At 42.3% G+C, this 17,353-nt stretch overlaps 2 protein-coding genes across 7 annotated transcripts in view; one reads left to right on the top strand and one right to left on the bottom strand.

Moving 5' to 3' along the window:
- The window catches only part of FANK1 (fibronectin type III and ankyrin repeat domains 1), a 119,861-nt gene extending 112,602 nt beyond the window's left edge, over window positions 1-7,259 (top strand). For 2 of the 4 annotated variants that reach the window (XM_009215602.2, XM_009215603.4), the window contains exons 7-10: window positions 2,503-2,668; window positions 6,075-6,218; window positions 6,722-6,799; window positions 6,892-7,259. In XM_009215602.2, the coding sequence (XP_009213866.1) occupies window positions 2,503-2,668; window positions 6,075-6,218; window positions 6,722-6,799; window positions 6,892-7,155 (652 nt within the window). In that variant the 3' untranslated portion in view covers window positions 7,156-7,259. The remainder of the gene's footprint in view (window positions 1-2,502; window positions 2,669-6,074; window positions 6,219-6,721; window positions 6,800-6,891) is intronic. The other 2 variants (XM_003904396.3, XM_009215604.2) reach the window with 2 other exon arrangements.
- Window positions 7,260-10,423: 3,164 nt separating this feature from the next.
- ADAM12 (ADAM metallopeptidase domain 12) overlaps window positions 10,424-17,353 on the bottom strand; it is a 374,618-nt gene continuing 367,688 nt past the window's right edge. For all 3 annotated transcript variants that reach the window (XM_021944084.2, XM_031652575.1, XM_031652576.1), the window contains one exon: window positions 10,424-15,412. In XM_021944084.2, coding sequence (XP_021799776.2) covers window positions 15,352-15,412 — 61 coding nt within the window. In that variant the 3' untranslated portion in view covers window positions 10,424-15,351. The remainder of the gene's footprint in view (window positions 15,413-17,353) is intronic.

Below are 17,353 nucleotides of genomic sequence, written 5' to 3'. Positions count from 1 at the left end.
TCCCTATTGGGAAGATCTTCTGTTTTATTTTCTAACTCTATCTTGAAACATTTACACATTTAGAAAAAGTGAAAGAATAGTACAACAAACACCTGTATACCTCCCACCTAGGCTTGGCAGTTGATATTTGGCCGTATTTGTCTCTCCTTTTTTTCCACTCTTGCTGAACTATTTTGAAATTAGTAGATAGCATAATCCTTCACCCCTCAATACATCAGAAAATGTTTCCGAAAAACACGGTCATTAACCTGCATAGTAATCATATCATATCACTTCTAAGACACTTCAACTAATTCCTTAATATCATTGATACACAACCACCCGTGCAGGTCTCCCAACCTGTTCCCCAAAGGTCTTCCACAGCTTTATTTGGGAGGTGTGGGGTGTGGGGTTTGGGAGGTGGTGTGTGGGGTTTGGGAGGTGTTGTGTGGGGTTCGGGAGGTGTTGTGGGGTTCGGGAGGTGGTGTGTGGGGTTCGGGAGGTGGTGTGTGGGTTCGGGAGGTGGCGTGTGTGGGTTCGGGAGGTGGCGTGTGGGGTTTGGGAGGTGGCGTGTGGGGTTCGGGAGGTGGCGTGTGGGGTTCGGGAGGTGGCGTGTGGGGTTCGGGAGGTGGCGTGTGGGGTTTGGGAGGTGGTGTGGGGCAAGACCATGATCCATTCAGGGTTCCCACATTTCATCTGGCCTTTCTCTCTATAGTCTCTTATTCTAGACCAGTCCTCTCTCTTTAAAACTTTTTTTTTTTCTCATAGCAGTGACTCTTTGAGGAGAGCGGACCGGTTATCTTCTAGAATGTCCTATGTTCTGGATTTGCTTGTCTCCCAGTTGTGGGGCAGGCATTTCACTTGTTCATCTATCCCTTTATTAACAATAAAGTTAAAGACAGGCTTAAGGGCTTGATTAGGTTGGGTGCTGTGGCTCCTGCCTGTAATCCCAGCACTTTGGGAGGCTGAGGCAGGAAGATCACCTGAGGCCATGAGTTTGAAACCAACCTGGGCAACAAGGTGAAATTTTTTAAGAATTAAAAAAATTAAAGGCTTAATTAGACTCAGGTTAACACTTTAGCAAGAATACTTCAGAGCTAGTGTTGTGACTTCATGTTACATCCATCAGGAGGCATGTGATGCAGGTTGTCTCACAGGTAGTGATTCTAGGTTTCATTATTTTTTTAGAGTGATGACAGCAAATTTTCTTCTTTGTAAAGATAGAGTTTTCCCATTGCACTTAGAAAATAATTTTGGGGGTAATAATTCATTGCCGTGTGAATATTTCATTCGCTATTAATTTTTGTTTGTTTGTTTGTTTTTTGTTTTTTTTGAGACAGAGTCTTGCTCTCTCTCCCAGGCTGGCGAGCAGTGGCATGATCTCGGCTCACTGCAACCTCCGCCTCCCCGGGTGCAAGCGATTCTCTTGCCTCAGCCTCCCGAGCAGCTGGGATTACAGGCAGCTGCCACCATGCCTGGCTAATTTTTGTGTTTTTAGTAGAGATGAAGTTTCGCTATGTTGCTCAGGCTGGTCTCAAGCTCCTGAGCTCAGGCAATCCACCCACATCAGCCTCCAAAAGAGAAAGGATTACAGGGGTGAACCACTGCGCCTGGCCTCCCCATTAACTTTTACCCAATAATTTCAGTGCCAATAATTTTATTGCCTGAATCAATTATTTAATAGGGAATTGCAAATAAGGGCTTTTCTAACTCTATGGTTTCTTTTATATTTACTAGTTGGCAGTCTTCTGTGAAAAACAGCTTCTTCCCCCCACCAACTGGGCATAGACTACATTTTATCCAGAAAAAAAAGAAAATATTTAATTTTTTCTTAAATACCAACTTTTAGAGTAGGAAATTGGTTTGATAGTTATCTCTAATAGTGTCAAATGAGTATTTTTTCCTTTTCTCTTTTTTGAATATCATGGACTTCGGATGTTTTAAAATCTAATACTTTATCCTCAGTTACAGTCACTATTTGTTTTTTATTGAGATATAATTTACATACCATAAAATTCACCTTTTAAAACATAGAAATCAACATTTAAAAATGTATTTGCAAAGTTGTGGAACCATCACTGCTATCTACTTCCAGAACATTCATCCCCTGCTCCCCTGAAATATTAGCTCTGCACTCTTTAGCAATCATTCCCCATTACTCCTTCCCTTCAGCCTCAGGCGGCCACTCACCTGCTAGTCCTGTCTTGTAGGTTGCCTATTCTGGACATTGCATATAAATGGAATCAGACAATATGTGGCCTTTCATGTCTGGCATCTTTCAGCGCAGTGTTTCAAGGTTCTTTCATGTTTGTAGCACTTCATTTCTAATATTCCATTGTATGGATATATACCACGTTTTGTACATCAGTTGATGGATACATTTGTGTACATTTTGTATGAACAATTCCCATGGCTTTTCCACTCAAGTTAGGATTTCTTGGTTTAAGCCAGGTAGGGTAAAAAGTGGAGCTGAGTTCGGTGACTGTGCTTATCGTCAAATGCTGCTTCTTCCGTATGTTGCAGCCTAATGCTGGCGTGCTATGCGGGACACCTAGATGTTGTGAAATATCTCCGAAGACACGGCGCTTCTTGGCAGGCTAGAGACCTGGGCGGCTGTACGGCTCTGCACTGGGCTGCAGATGGAGGCCACTGCAGTGTGATTGAGTGGATGATAAAGGATGGCTGTGAGGTATGGGACCTGCCTTGTTAACCATGCACATATCGTCAAGAATCTGAAATGCTGCTCCACGGGGTCTGGCAGAAGCAGGGCCTTTGATTAGTCAACCTACAAAATGCTGGAGAAAGTTTTCTGACTTAGCAAGAAAGCCCCTGAAACCTTAGAACGGACATGAGAGTGAGCTTTCCGATTGTCGTGTTGTGTAGGGAAAAGAAACATGTCTGAATCCAGAGCTGGACCTAATGCTTCTACTTTCTTTTTTTTTTCTTCTTTTTCTATTTTTCTTTTTCTTTTGAGATGGAGTCTCTCTGTCGCCCACGCTGGAGTGCAGTAGTGCAGTAGTGCGATCTCGGTTCATTGAGACCTCTGCCTCCCAGGTTCGAGTGATTCTCCTGCCTCAGTTTCCTTAGTAGCTGGGATTACAGGCACATGCCACCACGCCCGGCTAATTTTTGTATTTTTAGTAGAGATGGGGTTTCACGATGTTGGCCAGGCTGGTCTTGAACTCCTGACCTCAAGTGATCCACCTGCCTTGGCCTCTCAAAGTGCTGGGATTACAAGTGTGAGACACTGCACCCGGCCTGATGTTTCTACTTTGTTCTTTTGTTCATTTGCTGATTTCTTTCTTCATTCAGTCTGTCACTAAAGCTTTACTAAACATGTACCAGATATTATCTCAAATGGTGGTGATACAAAGATATTAAGAGCTCTTATAGCCATTGTGCTTCTTGTTGCTTCTAAAATTAGGTAATTTTTATTCTTGGTTTGTTTTAAAGATTAGTCATTACAAAAAATTTCCAAAGAGCAAACTGACCCTATCAAGAATAGAACATTTCAGTTGTGTCTTTACCTGGAAACAGGCAAGTTGGTCTACTTTTGATTTCATGTTATCAGAAACTGCAAATTTGATTTAGCAAATAGAAGCAGTGTTGTTTGGACATCTATAGATATTTGAAGATGGGTAATTAGAATTAGATCAATTATGGAAATTGCTGATAACTTTGAAAACTTTAGTTCAAGACTTTGAAGGAATCAGCTAAAAATTTCAAAGCATAGAACTAAAGAATGATGGACAAAGTTCTGTGCTATCTGTGACTGCCAGATGGTGTGTAGTGCTGAGAAATTAAGTCGATGACCTGGAAAATCAACTCAAATTGAGAAAAGTCATGTCTCCTGGAAGATGTCAGTAGATTTGTTCTAGTTTGTTTCTGAAGGGTAATTGAGGGAAAGTGAGACTTCAGTTATGGGATCTACCTGGTTCCTGCTGCTGCTTTTGAAGAATTAAGAAAAGTGCCCACTTATAGGAAAAATTTCAGTCATTAAAAATTTATTACATTTCTTATTTTCCTTATGTTTTAGAGACAGGCACAGAGGCAGGAGGCTGAGCCTATGGGCTTCCATAGTAGAGGTGGGCCCACGTGCCATGTGTGGTAGTGACAGCCACACACTCCTTGATTGGTTTATGATGAATTCTGGGCAGGTTTTGCACCTAGTGAAAGTCTATGGTTGAAAAAGAAGGTTGTACTTTGCTGTAAGAAGTCAAGCATCCAGGCCGGGCACAGTGGCTTATGCCTGTAATCCCAGCACTTTGGGAGGCCAAGGCGGGTGGATCACTTGAGGTCAGGAGTTCGAGACCAACTTGGTGAACATGGTGAAATGCTGTCTCTACTGAAAATGCAAAAATTAGCCATGTGTGGTGGTGGGTGTCTGTAATCCCAGCTTATTAGGCAGGCTGAGGCACGAGAATTGCTTGAACCCAGCAGGTGGAGGTTGCAGTGAGCCAAGATAGTGCCACTGCACTCTAGCCTGGGTGACAGAGTGAGACTCCATCTCGAATGAATGAATGAAGCATTCACAATAGGGCAAATCTCTATCAACATTTAAATACTGGAGTTTTGGAAATGTTGGCTCTCAGGGCTTCAGATATCAATATACTTATTTGGGAGAAATTCCATCTTTGAAGCACTGGAACTACTTTGCAGAGGACAGAACAGTAAGCATGGATGTGTTCACTATAGATTTCCACATGACTGGCCTGGTGGCGGATGGATGATGTCAACATGAGTCTCTCCATGTTCTGGCAGATGGCTCACCTGATGCTTCTGAAGCCCATAGGAAGGACTTGGGACCCAATCACCACCTTCTTCCCAAATGTAATGATCATATACTAAGAGTGACTTATTGGCGACTTATGTATTCATTTCTGCATTTAATGATCCATGTGATCTCAGGAAAGGCACTTCTCTGAGATTTAGTTTGATCGTTTGTAAACCAAGAATAAAAATACCTACCTCTGATTAACCTTTAGGACCAAAAGAGAAAGTGTGTGTAAAGAGGGTTGAAAGCTTGTATAAAGCATCATGTAATATGAGGTGCTTATTTTATTATTCTTTAAATATAACGGAGTGTGTTGCCCACAGGTTAGTTCTTTGCGTGAAGAAGAGCTGCAAATCCAAATCGTGTTACAGTGGATAATCTTATACGTAGAAATACCCTGAAGTGCCCCCAAGATCTCCTGGAAATTCCTTGTTTGTTGTTCCATTCTGAAGTTTTACTAAAGCTGTGCTTCATCTTTGAGTAATTTTTCTGTAACAGATTGTGTGTGCGTGCATGTGCTCGTGTGCTTACATGCATGTGTGCACATGGTATGCATGTGTGCATGTACACGTGCACGTGTGTATCTGAGCACACACATGTATCTGTCTTTACTTCAGCACCACTCTTCGTGGATTGGTGAGGTCTTCACTGGAATTGGAAGAGACAACATTTACATTTTCTTAATCTGAAATATTTATTTTAAAACACTAAATTGAGAGATTTCAGTGTAGAGAAGATGATCAGGAAATAGCCATCTGATTACTGGGCACACTGTTTTGGAGAAGCCATTAGTCAGACTTTTCAGACAGAGTTTGTGTAATGAATCTGGTTGTTCTGTATTTTACCTGTAGGTCTCCTGCCTAAAATTGATAAGTATTGGTAAGCATAAGAGTGTGTGTGTATATATTATTACTGTCTCATTCCAGAAAGGATGTAAAGCTGCTTACAACGATACATAAAAGAAAGAAAAATTGAATGCTAGGTGAGGAAAGTTAGGCAAGAGAAAATAAGAACTCACCAGGAGCCAAGGGGAAAGTAGTTCAGTTAATTTTTCTAGACCACCTTTTTTCCGCTTTAAAGGATGTAGGTGAAGAAGCTGACAGGGAGACCCTGGGGCCTCTCAGCACCCTCTAATGCGATTCTAACACATGTCTTCGCAGCACAGAAATGTGACTTAAATTAGAACAGTGCAGTGAACCAAATATAGAAAGACTGCTATCTAAGTCCGGGCATTGGGGCAAGCAAATATTCCTTTTATAAGTTTGAATCAGTTTAAGAAAAAGAAATTGGGCTTAACACAGCTGTTTCTCTGGCGCAACAGGTAGACGTCGTGGACACTGGTTCAGGATGGACCCCACTCATGAGAGTCTCTGCGGTGTCGGGAAATCAGAGGGTGGCCTCTCTTCTAATTGATGCTGGAGCCAATGTGAATGTGAAGGACAGAAATGGAAAGACGCCCCTTATGGTAGGTCCTCCTCCCGAAAATAGGCAGTTTTCTGCGTGGAATTAAAGTCAGAGCTTTTTCTGTAATTAGACAATTCTTGTGAGTTCAGCCCTGCACCAGCCCTTGGGTTTGACTGTGTGTGTGTTCCCTGTCGGCTTGTTCATAAGGGCATGAGGCTATCACTAGAATACTTCGTTGCCTTTTTATGACTATTGAAGGAGTAAAGAGCCCCTGTCCCCAGGACCGCTGTGGGATCAAAACAGATCTGGTGAAACAAAGAACAAACTGCTTTCTGTCCTGGTTTTCGTGTGGAGAGAGGGAGGGTCCGTTTTCATTTTCCCTGGAGTTGCTACCACTGCAGCTGCAGAGGAAGTGCTGTGCCTGCAGGCCACGCAAAGCCACAGTGGCCCTTTGTGGGTTGCAGGGGGGCTGCTGGGACCCTGCACGTGCCAGGCTCGTGCTCCCTGCTGTGTGTGCCCTGGAGGGAGATGCTCATGCACACCACCCTGGGTTTTGTTTTCTAGGTGGCTGTGTTAAATAATCATGAAGAGTTAGTTCAGTTACTTCTTGACAAAGGGGCAGATGCAAGTGTAAAAAATGAGGTAAATGAGTCCATCTTTATGTAAAGATTTTCCTCGGAGGGGGAGAAAGAACATTTATAAGCATGTAAAATTTTTGTTGTTTCCTGTTTCAGTTCGGCAAAGGTGTCCTAGAAATGGCCAGAGTTTTTGACAGACAGGTTGGGATGCTCTTTCTGCCTATCAAGGCTAATTTTGTAGTCCTTCTAGACTCAAACCACCAAAACCCTGCATTACATTCTCCTGTCTGTTTTGTTTATCCAGAGTGTAATCTCCTTATTAGAAGAAAGGAAAAAAAAGCAGAGGCCAAAGAAGTCTTGTGTCTGCTGATGAGAGCACCACTCATCTGCGAAATGCACGTAAAACAAAGTGAACCGTGACTGTTAAACTAGGGATGGGAAATTCTGCATCTTGGAGGGCTGTACATTTATTTAGTTATTGAAGATTCACTGATCCCACTTTGAAATACATCTTTTTACCTAAGCACACGTGTATGTGTTGCCATCACTGGGCGTCTGTAGAATGGGGATGTTTTCTTGCACTTGTGCCTTTTGGAGTTAGACATGAAACAAAATATTTATGCACCGGAGCTACACAAACACACATGGGTCTCCCACTCCTGGCTCCTGCCCCGCAAGCTGTCCTCCGACCACGCTAGGCCTTGCTGGAATTCTTTCCCTCATGTGTTTTCAATTAAATCCTGCCCTCCCAACTTAGGGCTTCCAGGCTGGTTGTCAGGCCACTGCTCCCTCCTGGAGCGGTGCTCCTTCGAAAAGCCCAGGCGTTTTCTCTTCAGCTGTTGGCCTCACATCAAAGCTCAAAATACATATTTCAAGACTCCAGTTCTGTTCTATTAGAGGTGTCTGCTTGAGGGTCAGCCTTCTTAGACCACAGACAGGTCTAATGTGTTTGCATATACTCAGGCCCTGACAATGAAAGACTCAGCCTGCTCATGGACTGACGACGTAGCCAAAGGGTAGTGTATTAAATTTTGTCTTCAGAGCAGAAGGTTTTCTGATGCTGATTATGCAGTTCCTAGACAAGTAGGAATTAACCGCAACCATGTCTGCTGGTTGGGAGCTTAAAGACACAAATGTGGTAGAGCTTCAACTCAGCAAACATACTTCAAAATCAGCAAAAAAGTGAGCACACAGACCACACGAATTTTATGTCTCCAGAGACACACTGGTTAACTTGGCCCCATGGGAAAACCAGCTACAAAGGTCTGTAGAGGAGTGGATTTTTTTTTTTTTTCTGTAGGGAAAGACTAATAAAAGGTAATTAAAGCTCCAAAGCTTGTGCTGAGGGGCATAGAGAAAAAGCACACAGTTTTATTGATGTTAGCAATCAGCTTTATTCCAAAGAGCTCACAGAATATTCAATTTAGGAATTGGATTTGTGGACCATATATAGTCCATTCCTTAACTATTTCATGAGTGTTTTACCTTTTGTACAAATGCATATTCCTTTAGATTTGCCAGATTAGATTTTTAAAACCTCTTTAAAAATTGGAGCACATTTACAACTCTCCACAGGTTCCTCCTTTGATTGGTGGTCAATGTTGACATTCACCTTAGTTTCATTTTTTGGTCTGTTGTAGACTATATTCACTAGCCTGCTCTATGGAAGAAGTGTGCGTCCCTTCTGGTTGACATCAAGCTTGGCAAAACTGCCCACCCTCCTGATCAATATCGAACCATCCTTATATTCTTGAGATCATCTCCCTGGGTTATGGTGGACTGCAGGATTCTTCATGCTCATATGCTATGTATGTTTGCTCTTTTTCTTCTTTTTGCTTAATGAGATTAGAAGGTGGTCTATATACACTGTTTGAATTTTCCCAATGAGCAACTCATAGTTTTATTAGCTCTACTTTTTTCTAATGAACTTATCCTTAGGTCTACAAATTCATTTCTTCTATTTTGTCCCCTGGGTTTATTTTATTGTTCCTTTTATAACTTATAGTAGATATTAAATTCCCTTTTTCATCCTTTACAAATTAATATATAGATTTAGGGCTATGAATTTTCCCCCAGCAGTGCTTTAGTTACATTATCATAGAAGTTTTCTAAACTTTTGATGAAAAATACAACTGGGAGAACTTGCTAAGTACACATTTCATAGCCCCATCTCAGCTCTTTGAATTTGGAATCTCGAGGGAAAGGGCATGAGCAATGGATTTTAATGGGTTTGAACAAGCATCACAAGTGAGTTCTTCTAATTCCAAGAGTTTGAGGATCCCTACCATCATGTGTGCTATTACAAATGTTTTCACTTGCTGTTTTCTAATCTGCAATTCATCTTTGAAAACTAATGAATCATTACATTATAATTATTTTTTGAGAATTTTTTTTCCTCCAAGGCACTTGGAAAGATGATATATTCTGTATATTTGGAGTATCCTGTTATATATATATCAATTATGGTTGAAGTTTATATGTACTAATTTTTGCCAGCTTGTGTGATCATAGGTGGAGAATGGTAAGAATAAAGACTTCTTCGGCTGGGTGTGGTGGCTCACACCTGTAATCCCAGCATTTTGGGAGGCCAAGGTGGGCGGATCATGAGGTTAGGAGTTCGAGACCAGTCTGGCCAACATGGTGAACCTGTCTCTACTATAAATGTCTATACATAGTATAAATACTATGTATGTCTCTACTATAAATACAAAAATTAGCCAGGCGTGGTGGCCCATGCCTGTAATCCCAGCTACTCAGGAAGCTGAGGCAGAAGAATCACTTGAACCCAGGAGGCACAGGTTGCAGTGAGCTGATATCACACCATTGCACTCCAGCCTGGGTGACAGAGTGAGACTCTGTCTTTAAAAAAAAAAAAAAAAAATTCCTTTATTCTTATTAGCATTTTGTATATGTATTTTTCTTTGTATTTTCTGTAGTTTTATTAAGTTGGATGCTGCATTTCTTTTTTTTTTTTTTTTTTTGAGACGGAGTCTTGCTCTGTTGCCCAGGCTGGAGTGCAGTGGCCGGATGCAAGCTCCGCTTCCCGGGTTTACACCATTCTCCCGCCTCAGCCTCCCGAGTAGCTGGGACTACAGGCGCCCGCCACCTTGCCTGGCTAGTTTTTTTTGTATTTTTTAGTAGAAACGGGGTTTCACCGTGTTAGCCAGGATGGTCTCAATCTCCTGACTTCCTGATCCACCCATCTCGGCCTCCCAAAGTGCTGGGATTACAGGCTTTTGAGCCACCGCGCCGGCAATGCTGCATTTCTTAACCTTGTAAATAGGCACCTGTTTACACTTACATTTTTCATACACTTAAATTTTTCATACCAAATAACTCCGATATTAATGTCTGTACCACTGCTTGCTTTTTGGATTTCTTATGTAAATAGATGAGTTTTAAAAAGTTAGGTTATACATTCACATTGTTCAAAAACCATATCAAGCCTCACCCCCCATGCTGTGTGTGAGCATCTTCCTTCCTGTGCCACAGTCTCACACGTTCATGTGGCTGGTAGCACACACCCCTTACGCACCCCCACCCTGCCAACCATTCTTCATAGTTTCTTTTTGTACTGTTCCAAAATTTTCTCAAGCATCTATAAATGAATGAGAATACATTTTTCTACATGAAGGCCTTCCCCCAATTTTTGTAACATTCTCAGTAACAAATGAGATACACGTTGATATTTACCTTTATACTATTTATTGGGTTTAATATTTGTAACAATTTTTTCTACTGAAATAGCAGGTTGTGTTTACCTGTCAAACCCCAATATGAGAGATGTGTACAAAAGCAACAGACTGATATAAAAAGGTACGTGAAAAAATTAGCAAACCAAAGCATGATAAATGGACGAAGCACTATAAAATGACTGTGCTGGTTTACGTAACTGTATCTTTAATGTATACTGTGCTAAATAGCCTATAGCCACGTTTTAAAGAGTTCCAGGAACAATTGCCACACATTCAAAGAACAAGCATTCACTACAGCCTCCCGATTTGACTTGATGGGAGGGACAGGAGAATGAGTCACTCTGCCACCACTTTTCCTGCCTTGGATTTGTAGAGGATTTTTTTTTTTTTTTTGGTCTAATTTGTTTTTCCTATCACTGCCCTACTAATGTACCTGCTTATAGGCCATGAAAATAAAATGCCATTCAACTTTTTTTGTAAAACTAAAATAATCATATGGTACTTAATCTTTGGAGGATTTAATATGTGCTAAATGGAGGACTAGAGCGTTACCTTATAGGAGAATCACGGGGAACAGAGAAACTGCTTTTTGAAGATGATGTGGAAGGTCAGGATGGGTTCCAGGGCATTCAACCTGGAAGAGCTGAATAGCTTTACATTGAGAATTACTTAATGTGTTAAATCTTCTGGCCATCATTATCCATTGTTGGATATTTTAACAATTTTATAGTTATTCTTTTCAATTTTTCTCATATGAAACTGTAAATGGCTGTACTAGAAGCTGTCATTACTGTTCCAAAAAGTGAAGGGGATTTTCTCTACAAAAGGAAAGAAAATGGCACATTCACATGTAGGTAAGTAGCTTCTGGAAACATCTTCACTGCACAGAAATGGTTCTCAGCATGAGGCTCCCAAACTTTCTTAGAGTGCCATTCATTTTAGTATCAGAGTTTTGAAATAGGTTTAAAAGCAATAGATGTCAATAGGAACTTTAAGGTGAGGTAAGAGAATTTTGTAATTACAAGTTGATTTTCTATGGCTAACTTCCCCTTCTAATTAGAACAAGACATTGGGTGGGGAGGTCCTCTGCTGGACTCAGGCTGGTGGGGTTGCTCTGGGCTGTGGCCCTGGAGAAGGCTGGGCTTTGGGCATCCCTTGGGTGGGCCTTGTAGGGACAGCCACACACTGCAGCAATCACCACTTTGGCTGATCTGAAGTGGCAACGGAAATAGCAATTTGACTGTCACAAACTGGAGATGCATTAGCCTGGGGTTTGACCTGGGAAAGGGGCTTGTGTCTGGGTGATAGGGAAAGGTAAACAGATAATATTGGCCACTGGCTTCCCGTGGGCAGCTGTGTTGAATCAGCCTGCTGCTGAGTCACAGGGAGTAACTGCAGCTGCTTAGGGCTGGCTTCTAGCATGGGAGAGGAGGAGGAAAGGGGTCCTGCAGTGTCCCCCAGCAGCCGGTCATAGTGTGTGAAACTCCTAGCCTGAGAGCCCCACCTCTGGTCAGCACTAGTGTTGGGAGACTTCTGGGAGGGTTTATGACTTTCAGCTGGGTAACTGGTGTCTGGCTGGGGCCATCTTGAGCGCAGTGAGGAAGGATCTCTCAGCCTGAGTGATACGTAGGGGAGCCCTGCATATAGCAGTTTTGAAATGAGTATGCCTCACGAGGAAAGTCTGCAAGAGGTCAGGGTGCATGAGAAAGATCTGGCCCTGCTGCCCTGTCACTGCCTTGTACCCTTTCTGCTGCTGGGGGTCTCATTGGCTCAGAGTGCTTAGTAAACATCAGTGGCAAAGGGACAGGAGGACGCTCAGCCCTGCCAGTCGGCCCAGCACCAGGCTCTTTTTAGCACCGTGGAGACCATAGGCTCCTAAGAACATTCTGACACAGTGTTAGCAGGGTTTTTTTTTTGAGGATGCATTGATGTATTGATTTGCCAGGGAACAATGGCCTATAGTTCAGCCTGAGAATTCTCATAAAGTTAAGAAGGCATAAAAATGTCCCCCCCGAGACTCGTCAGGAGTATTTATTCTCCTACAGTTTAATTTGCTGCTTTTGTGGTTTCTGTGATGTCATCCCACATGTGTAAGCTGGAAAAATCCACCCTGGGAAGTGTAACCTCCTGTGTGTATTTCCACAATGGAGGATGTTAGGCTTCGTTTCCCTCGGTTGCTACACATCTGATTACATGTGTCAGGAAAACAAACTTAAAAAATTTCAGGAGACAAACCTTTCAGTGGAATTGCCTGGAACCTATGAAGTGAGGTCATAGAACCTACAACTGTAAGATGATGTAGGAAGAAAAGTGGCCTCTGGGCTACTTTGTGTCTAGTCGCATTGACTTTCCAGGTGATGGCCTTACAAAACTCAAACCGCCTCTATTATTCATGCCTATACAATCTTTAAAAAAACACTAGATTGCCATTGAAATATGTAAGTATTAATTTTTTGTTGTTGTTTTGAGGATATAAAAAGGAGTACTCCACCCCCTGCCTCCCCCCACCACAAAACACCCTGGTTATTGGTTCGTTTCCTAAGTTCTGAATTTGCTGTTAAATATGCTTCACTTGATAAATATTGCATCTTGGAAGGATTAATACTGTCTGTATTGTAAGGGAATATTAGTTTAAATATGTTCTTATTCAGAAATAAAATGCATGGCTCTATAAAAACAAATTAGTACTGTAGAGATACGAATGTGTCATCAGCCACGGCCCCTAAGTGGCCATTGATGACATGGCATAAGATCACAGTTTTAACCTCCTTTAATATCAAACTCTTCCTGGCTCTCTGAAATAGAAGCATAGGAATTACAGCTAAGAACAAACAACAAAAGAAAAACTCAATTCATATCCTCTTATAATAGGAGGAAGGGCTAACATGCCAGATCTAAGGATTTGGGCATCTAAAAAGACAATGCCCCCATAATGCACCATAAAATTCTGTAAACCTTTTTAATAGTATATATATATATATAAGTTTGGCCTTAGTACAATTACCAAGTATAATATCAGTTACAGTAATTCTGTATGTATCTCAGCAGTATTATTTTCCAGCATGGCTTTACATTTTTAAGAACTTAACTATAGAATAAACAGATGCATGCTATAAGAGTTGGAATGTATTAGAGCTAGGTTCCCTTTTGTGTGTGTTTGTGCCACATGTTTACTTAGTTTATCCCATAGTCATGAATACTATGTTGCCTAGATACAGTGGGGAACACCGGGAAAGTGAGATGCAGTTTTGTTTTCTGGAAGGCAAACCAAGATTCTTGGTACATATTTTTCTTTCTGTTTCAAGGCATAGGAAAACTGTTGACCCCCAAAAGAAGCCCTTCTCATAATACACTCAGAGTGAATTACGTAACTGTTGTCAATTGTCTTCTAATGTGAAAACCAGTCATACATAACCCCTCCAGAAGACACTTCTCACTCCAGAAGTGAGAGGCATCATGACATTTTACTTTATCTGAGTATTTTTGTATTTCTCATGCCATTAGTCATCTTAAAGACCTTGTGAAACATGGCTCCCTAGTCAGGCATTTGAAGAGTGAAAAGTTCAAGGGGATGCTGCCCAAGCCAGCATCTCACACATATTTAGGAAGTTGATAAGCAGGTTCATTTCTTTATCACGTTCTGTGATGCTCAACAGGTAGGTTACAAGTGTTTGTTTAAGAAATAGGTTCAGACTCTATTAAAAGCATCTTTTAAAGATTCCTGCAGCCAAGTTGGAAAAAGAGGATCCCCCATAGAGAAGGCTCTTTGTCCAATATCTACGAATAATGATAGCAGACGTGAGCTATATCCATGAATATCACATTCCATTTGGTTGCAGTTTTTGCAAGCGTAAAGAGTCTGCCTAATTTTCAATAAGTTGAACTTTTCAGTAAAAGGAGATTTTTAAATTGACAGACTTGATTGACTAGATCTGGTTAATGGTTCACATCTGAAAATAGTTGTGGTCCCATGGAAAGCCTCATCTGTCTGAATAGATGATCGTTGTGTTACAGTTTGTGGTGATTTGCTCGGCTCCAAGCAGTACAGGGAGGTGGTGGTTTGCAGTGCCTGGGCAGTAGGTTTCTTGTAGAAACACCACCTTTCCCAGTCTAAATAACCTACTGGTGGCAGTGCTCTAGAAAGGACAGCCAGAAAAAGAAGTGCTTGGCATTTCTATCAAGCACAACCTTAAGCCAAACATGCTCACGGCTGGTCAACTCAGGGTCAAGTTCCAGCCTGTCTAGTGTTCCAGTCTCTATCCTCGTGTGGCTACACCTTAAAATTCCTGTCTGCAACCCAGGTTCTCTCCAAAACTTCCTGGCCAGAAGCCAGATTTCTACCTGCTGTCCCAGAGCTGTCCCTGGGAGCTTGCCTGCCAGTTGTCAAGGGGCACAGGGCCTCCCTGAAACCAGACACAGCCTGGACCTGAAGCCCCTTGGCTCTGGCCTGAGATAGGGAATCTAGAAAATCAACTGAGGTTCCACTTGGGGTCTCTTGAGCTGCATCTGGTACCATAAGCACAGCTGGGGGTAGGTGGGGGACTGCTTTCCAATAAGGCCTTGATCAGAAAGCAAACACATCCTGTCCAGAATCCCATCAAGCAGGATATTTCAAGTTCACTAAAATACTAAAAGCACAACAAGCCTTCCGCCATGGAAAACTCAGTGATGGTAAAAATGCCTACCACAGCGCACTGCACTGTAATCAACATTCTGCATAAATTAATAATTTACAAGTACCTGAGCAAGTAGACAGAGCACCATAGCACAGCACAGCACTGACGGCAGTAGCTCAAAGTTCTTATAGTAATGATGTTTTAAACATTAAAAAAATCCTAAAAGTTGGTACAAAAAAACTCCAACTGGAGCTGAAAGATAGTGCAAACTTCTGTCTTCACTGTTGAAAAAAGGTGTCGGCTTCTCACTTAATGTAGGCGGTGTGGGTGGATCTGGGCACTTGGTGTGGATATTGTGGAGCAGGTCTGAATGAAGAGAGGAGGAAAAGAAATGATCAGAGCCCTTGAGAAGTGATTCTGAGGATAGAGAGGTCTGGGGTTGGAGATGTATTCTGACAGGCTGAAGGGTTTTCTGTGTCAGATAGCACTGCCCCTCATAACGGTGGTGGGAGACCTCTCTCCAAAGCTGCACTTCCCACCCACAAGTCGGCTCTAGAACAGCACTGTCCCACAGAAAAAATGTGAGCTACACAAGAAATTTTCTAGTAGCTACATGAAAAAAGTAAAGAGAGAGGTGAAATTAACTTCAGTAATACATTTAACTCAGTACACCTAGAGGACTATTTCAACAGGTCATCAATAGAAAAAAAATGATAGTTGACATTTTAGGGTACTAAGTCTTCAAAATACAGTAAGACTTTTACCAGGCACAACATGCCTAGCAGTCCCTGTATCCCGCAGCACAGCTCCAGAGAACAGGGAGCAAAGGTGGGTACCCAGTATCCCTCAAAAATGAAATGTGCGGGACAGGACCAAAATCAGCAACTGACAGAGAGGTAAGATCGGCCATGGCTTGAGGGCATTTCCGAAAAAGGGCTTCCCCTCACTGTGTTCATGTAGTGTTTCTTCCTCAAATAGAACAAGAACAATAACTTCAACATGCAAACCACAATGAAATAATTAGGATGCTGCGCAATTTTTCTCTATTTATGCAGTCGGGAATTAACCAATTGTCCTGACCCTTTGACTGCCTTTATCTCTGAGATTTATTAGGCAGCTCGCTCTTTCACAGGCCAAACATTCTTCCCAAGAGCTGCAATGAAATCACTCCAGTGTGTCTTCTCCTTCGGAGATACTGAACCCAGGGCCTGGCCAACACAGTACCTTTGGTTCTTTTGAGCTCATAAAGCAGGCTTCCTGCCAAGAGGGCATGTGTGTCAGAAGAGTGCTTTGGCTTGGGTTTAACTCAGCTGTGTGCTGGTAAATGTTTAACAGCCCATGGGGTTGGGGGCAGGAAAGCCTGATTTGCAGTGTTTGCCGATTTCCATGGTGTAAATACTCCCCCTGTGGCTGATTTCAAGCTACCACCTGATGTCACTAAACATGGAAGAGATGCAGGTAGCTACCATGACCTAGGATTTCTGCCTTACAGAAATAATGGTCAAGTGCAATCTCAAGAGCACAGACAATTACAGCAAAATGGAGATTAAAACATGAAGTGAGTTTTGAGCACTTATTACCTTTGTTTCTAATATAACTTATAAATTTGTATAACTGAATCCTTACTATTGGCTAGGTTTAAATTCCTGGAAATTTGTTAGCTCTCACCAACCAGGGTGAGCTGGCTCCCCCACACCATGAGGTTAGCTTCCCAGCAGAGGTTGGGATTGAGGTCTCTGCCTTTCTAGTGGACCAAGCAGAAGTTGTGAAAGGTGATTCCTTTTGCCCATTGTCCCTGTTTTCCCAGCATCCTGCTGCTGGGCAGCTGCTTTGCCTTACTCCCCATATGTCCCTTGCTCCTGCTGTGTGCCTCCAACCCAACTAATGTCTCAGGGCCTCAGGAACTGGGCAGAGTCTGCTGAGAGTTGTGGAGGTGGGCGTTGAGATGGTTTGAATCTGTGTTCCTGCCTCAGTCTCATGGCAAATTGTAATCCCCAAAGTTGAAGGTGGGGCATGGTGGGAGGTGACTAGATCATGGAGGCAGATCCTTCCTGAATGGTTTAGCACCTCCCCCTTTTCTCTTTCTCCTGCTCCAGCCATGTGAAGTGCTGGCTTCCCCTTCTGCCATGATTGTAAGTTTGCTGAGGCCTCCCCAGAAGCATATGCTGCCATGCTTCGTGTACAACCTATGGAACTGTGAGCCAATTGAAACTTTTATGAATTACCCAGTCTTAGGTATTTATAGCAATGTGAGAACAGACTAACACAGGTGTCCAGTCTTCATACTGTCATGCTACTTGGTAGCTC

This window comes from Papio anubis, chromosome 11, assembly GCF_008728515.1.
Source record: "Papio anubis isolate 15944 chromosome 11, Panubis1.0, whole genome shotgun sequence".
In the NCBI taxonomy this organism is placed as follows: domain Eukaryota; kingdom Metazoa; phylum Chordata; class Mammalia; order Primates; family Cercopithecidae; genus Papio; species Papio anubis.
The sequence above is the reverse complement of the archived record's forward strand: the minus strand, read 5'-3'. Positions and strand labels throughout refer to the sequence as shown.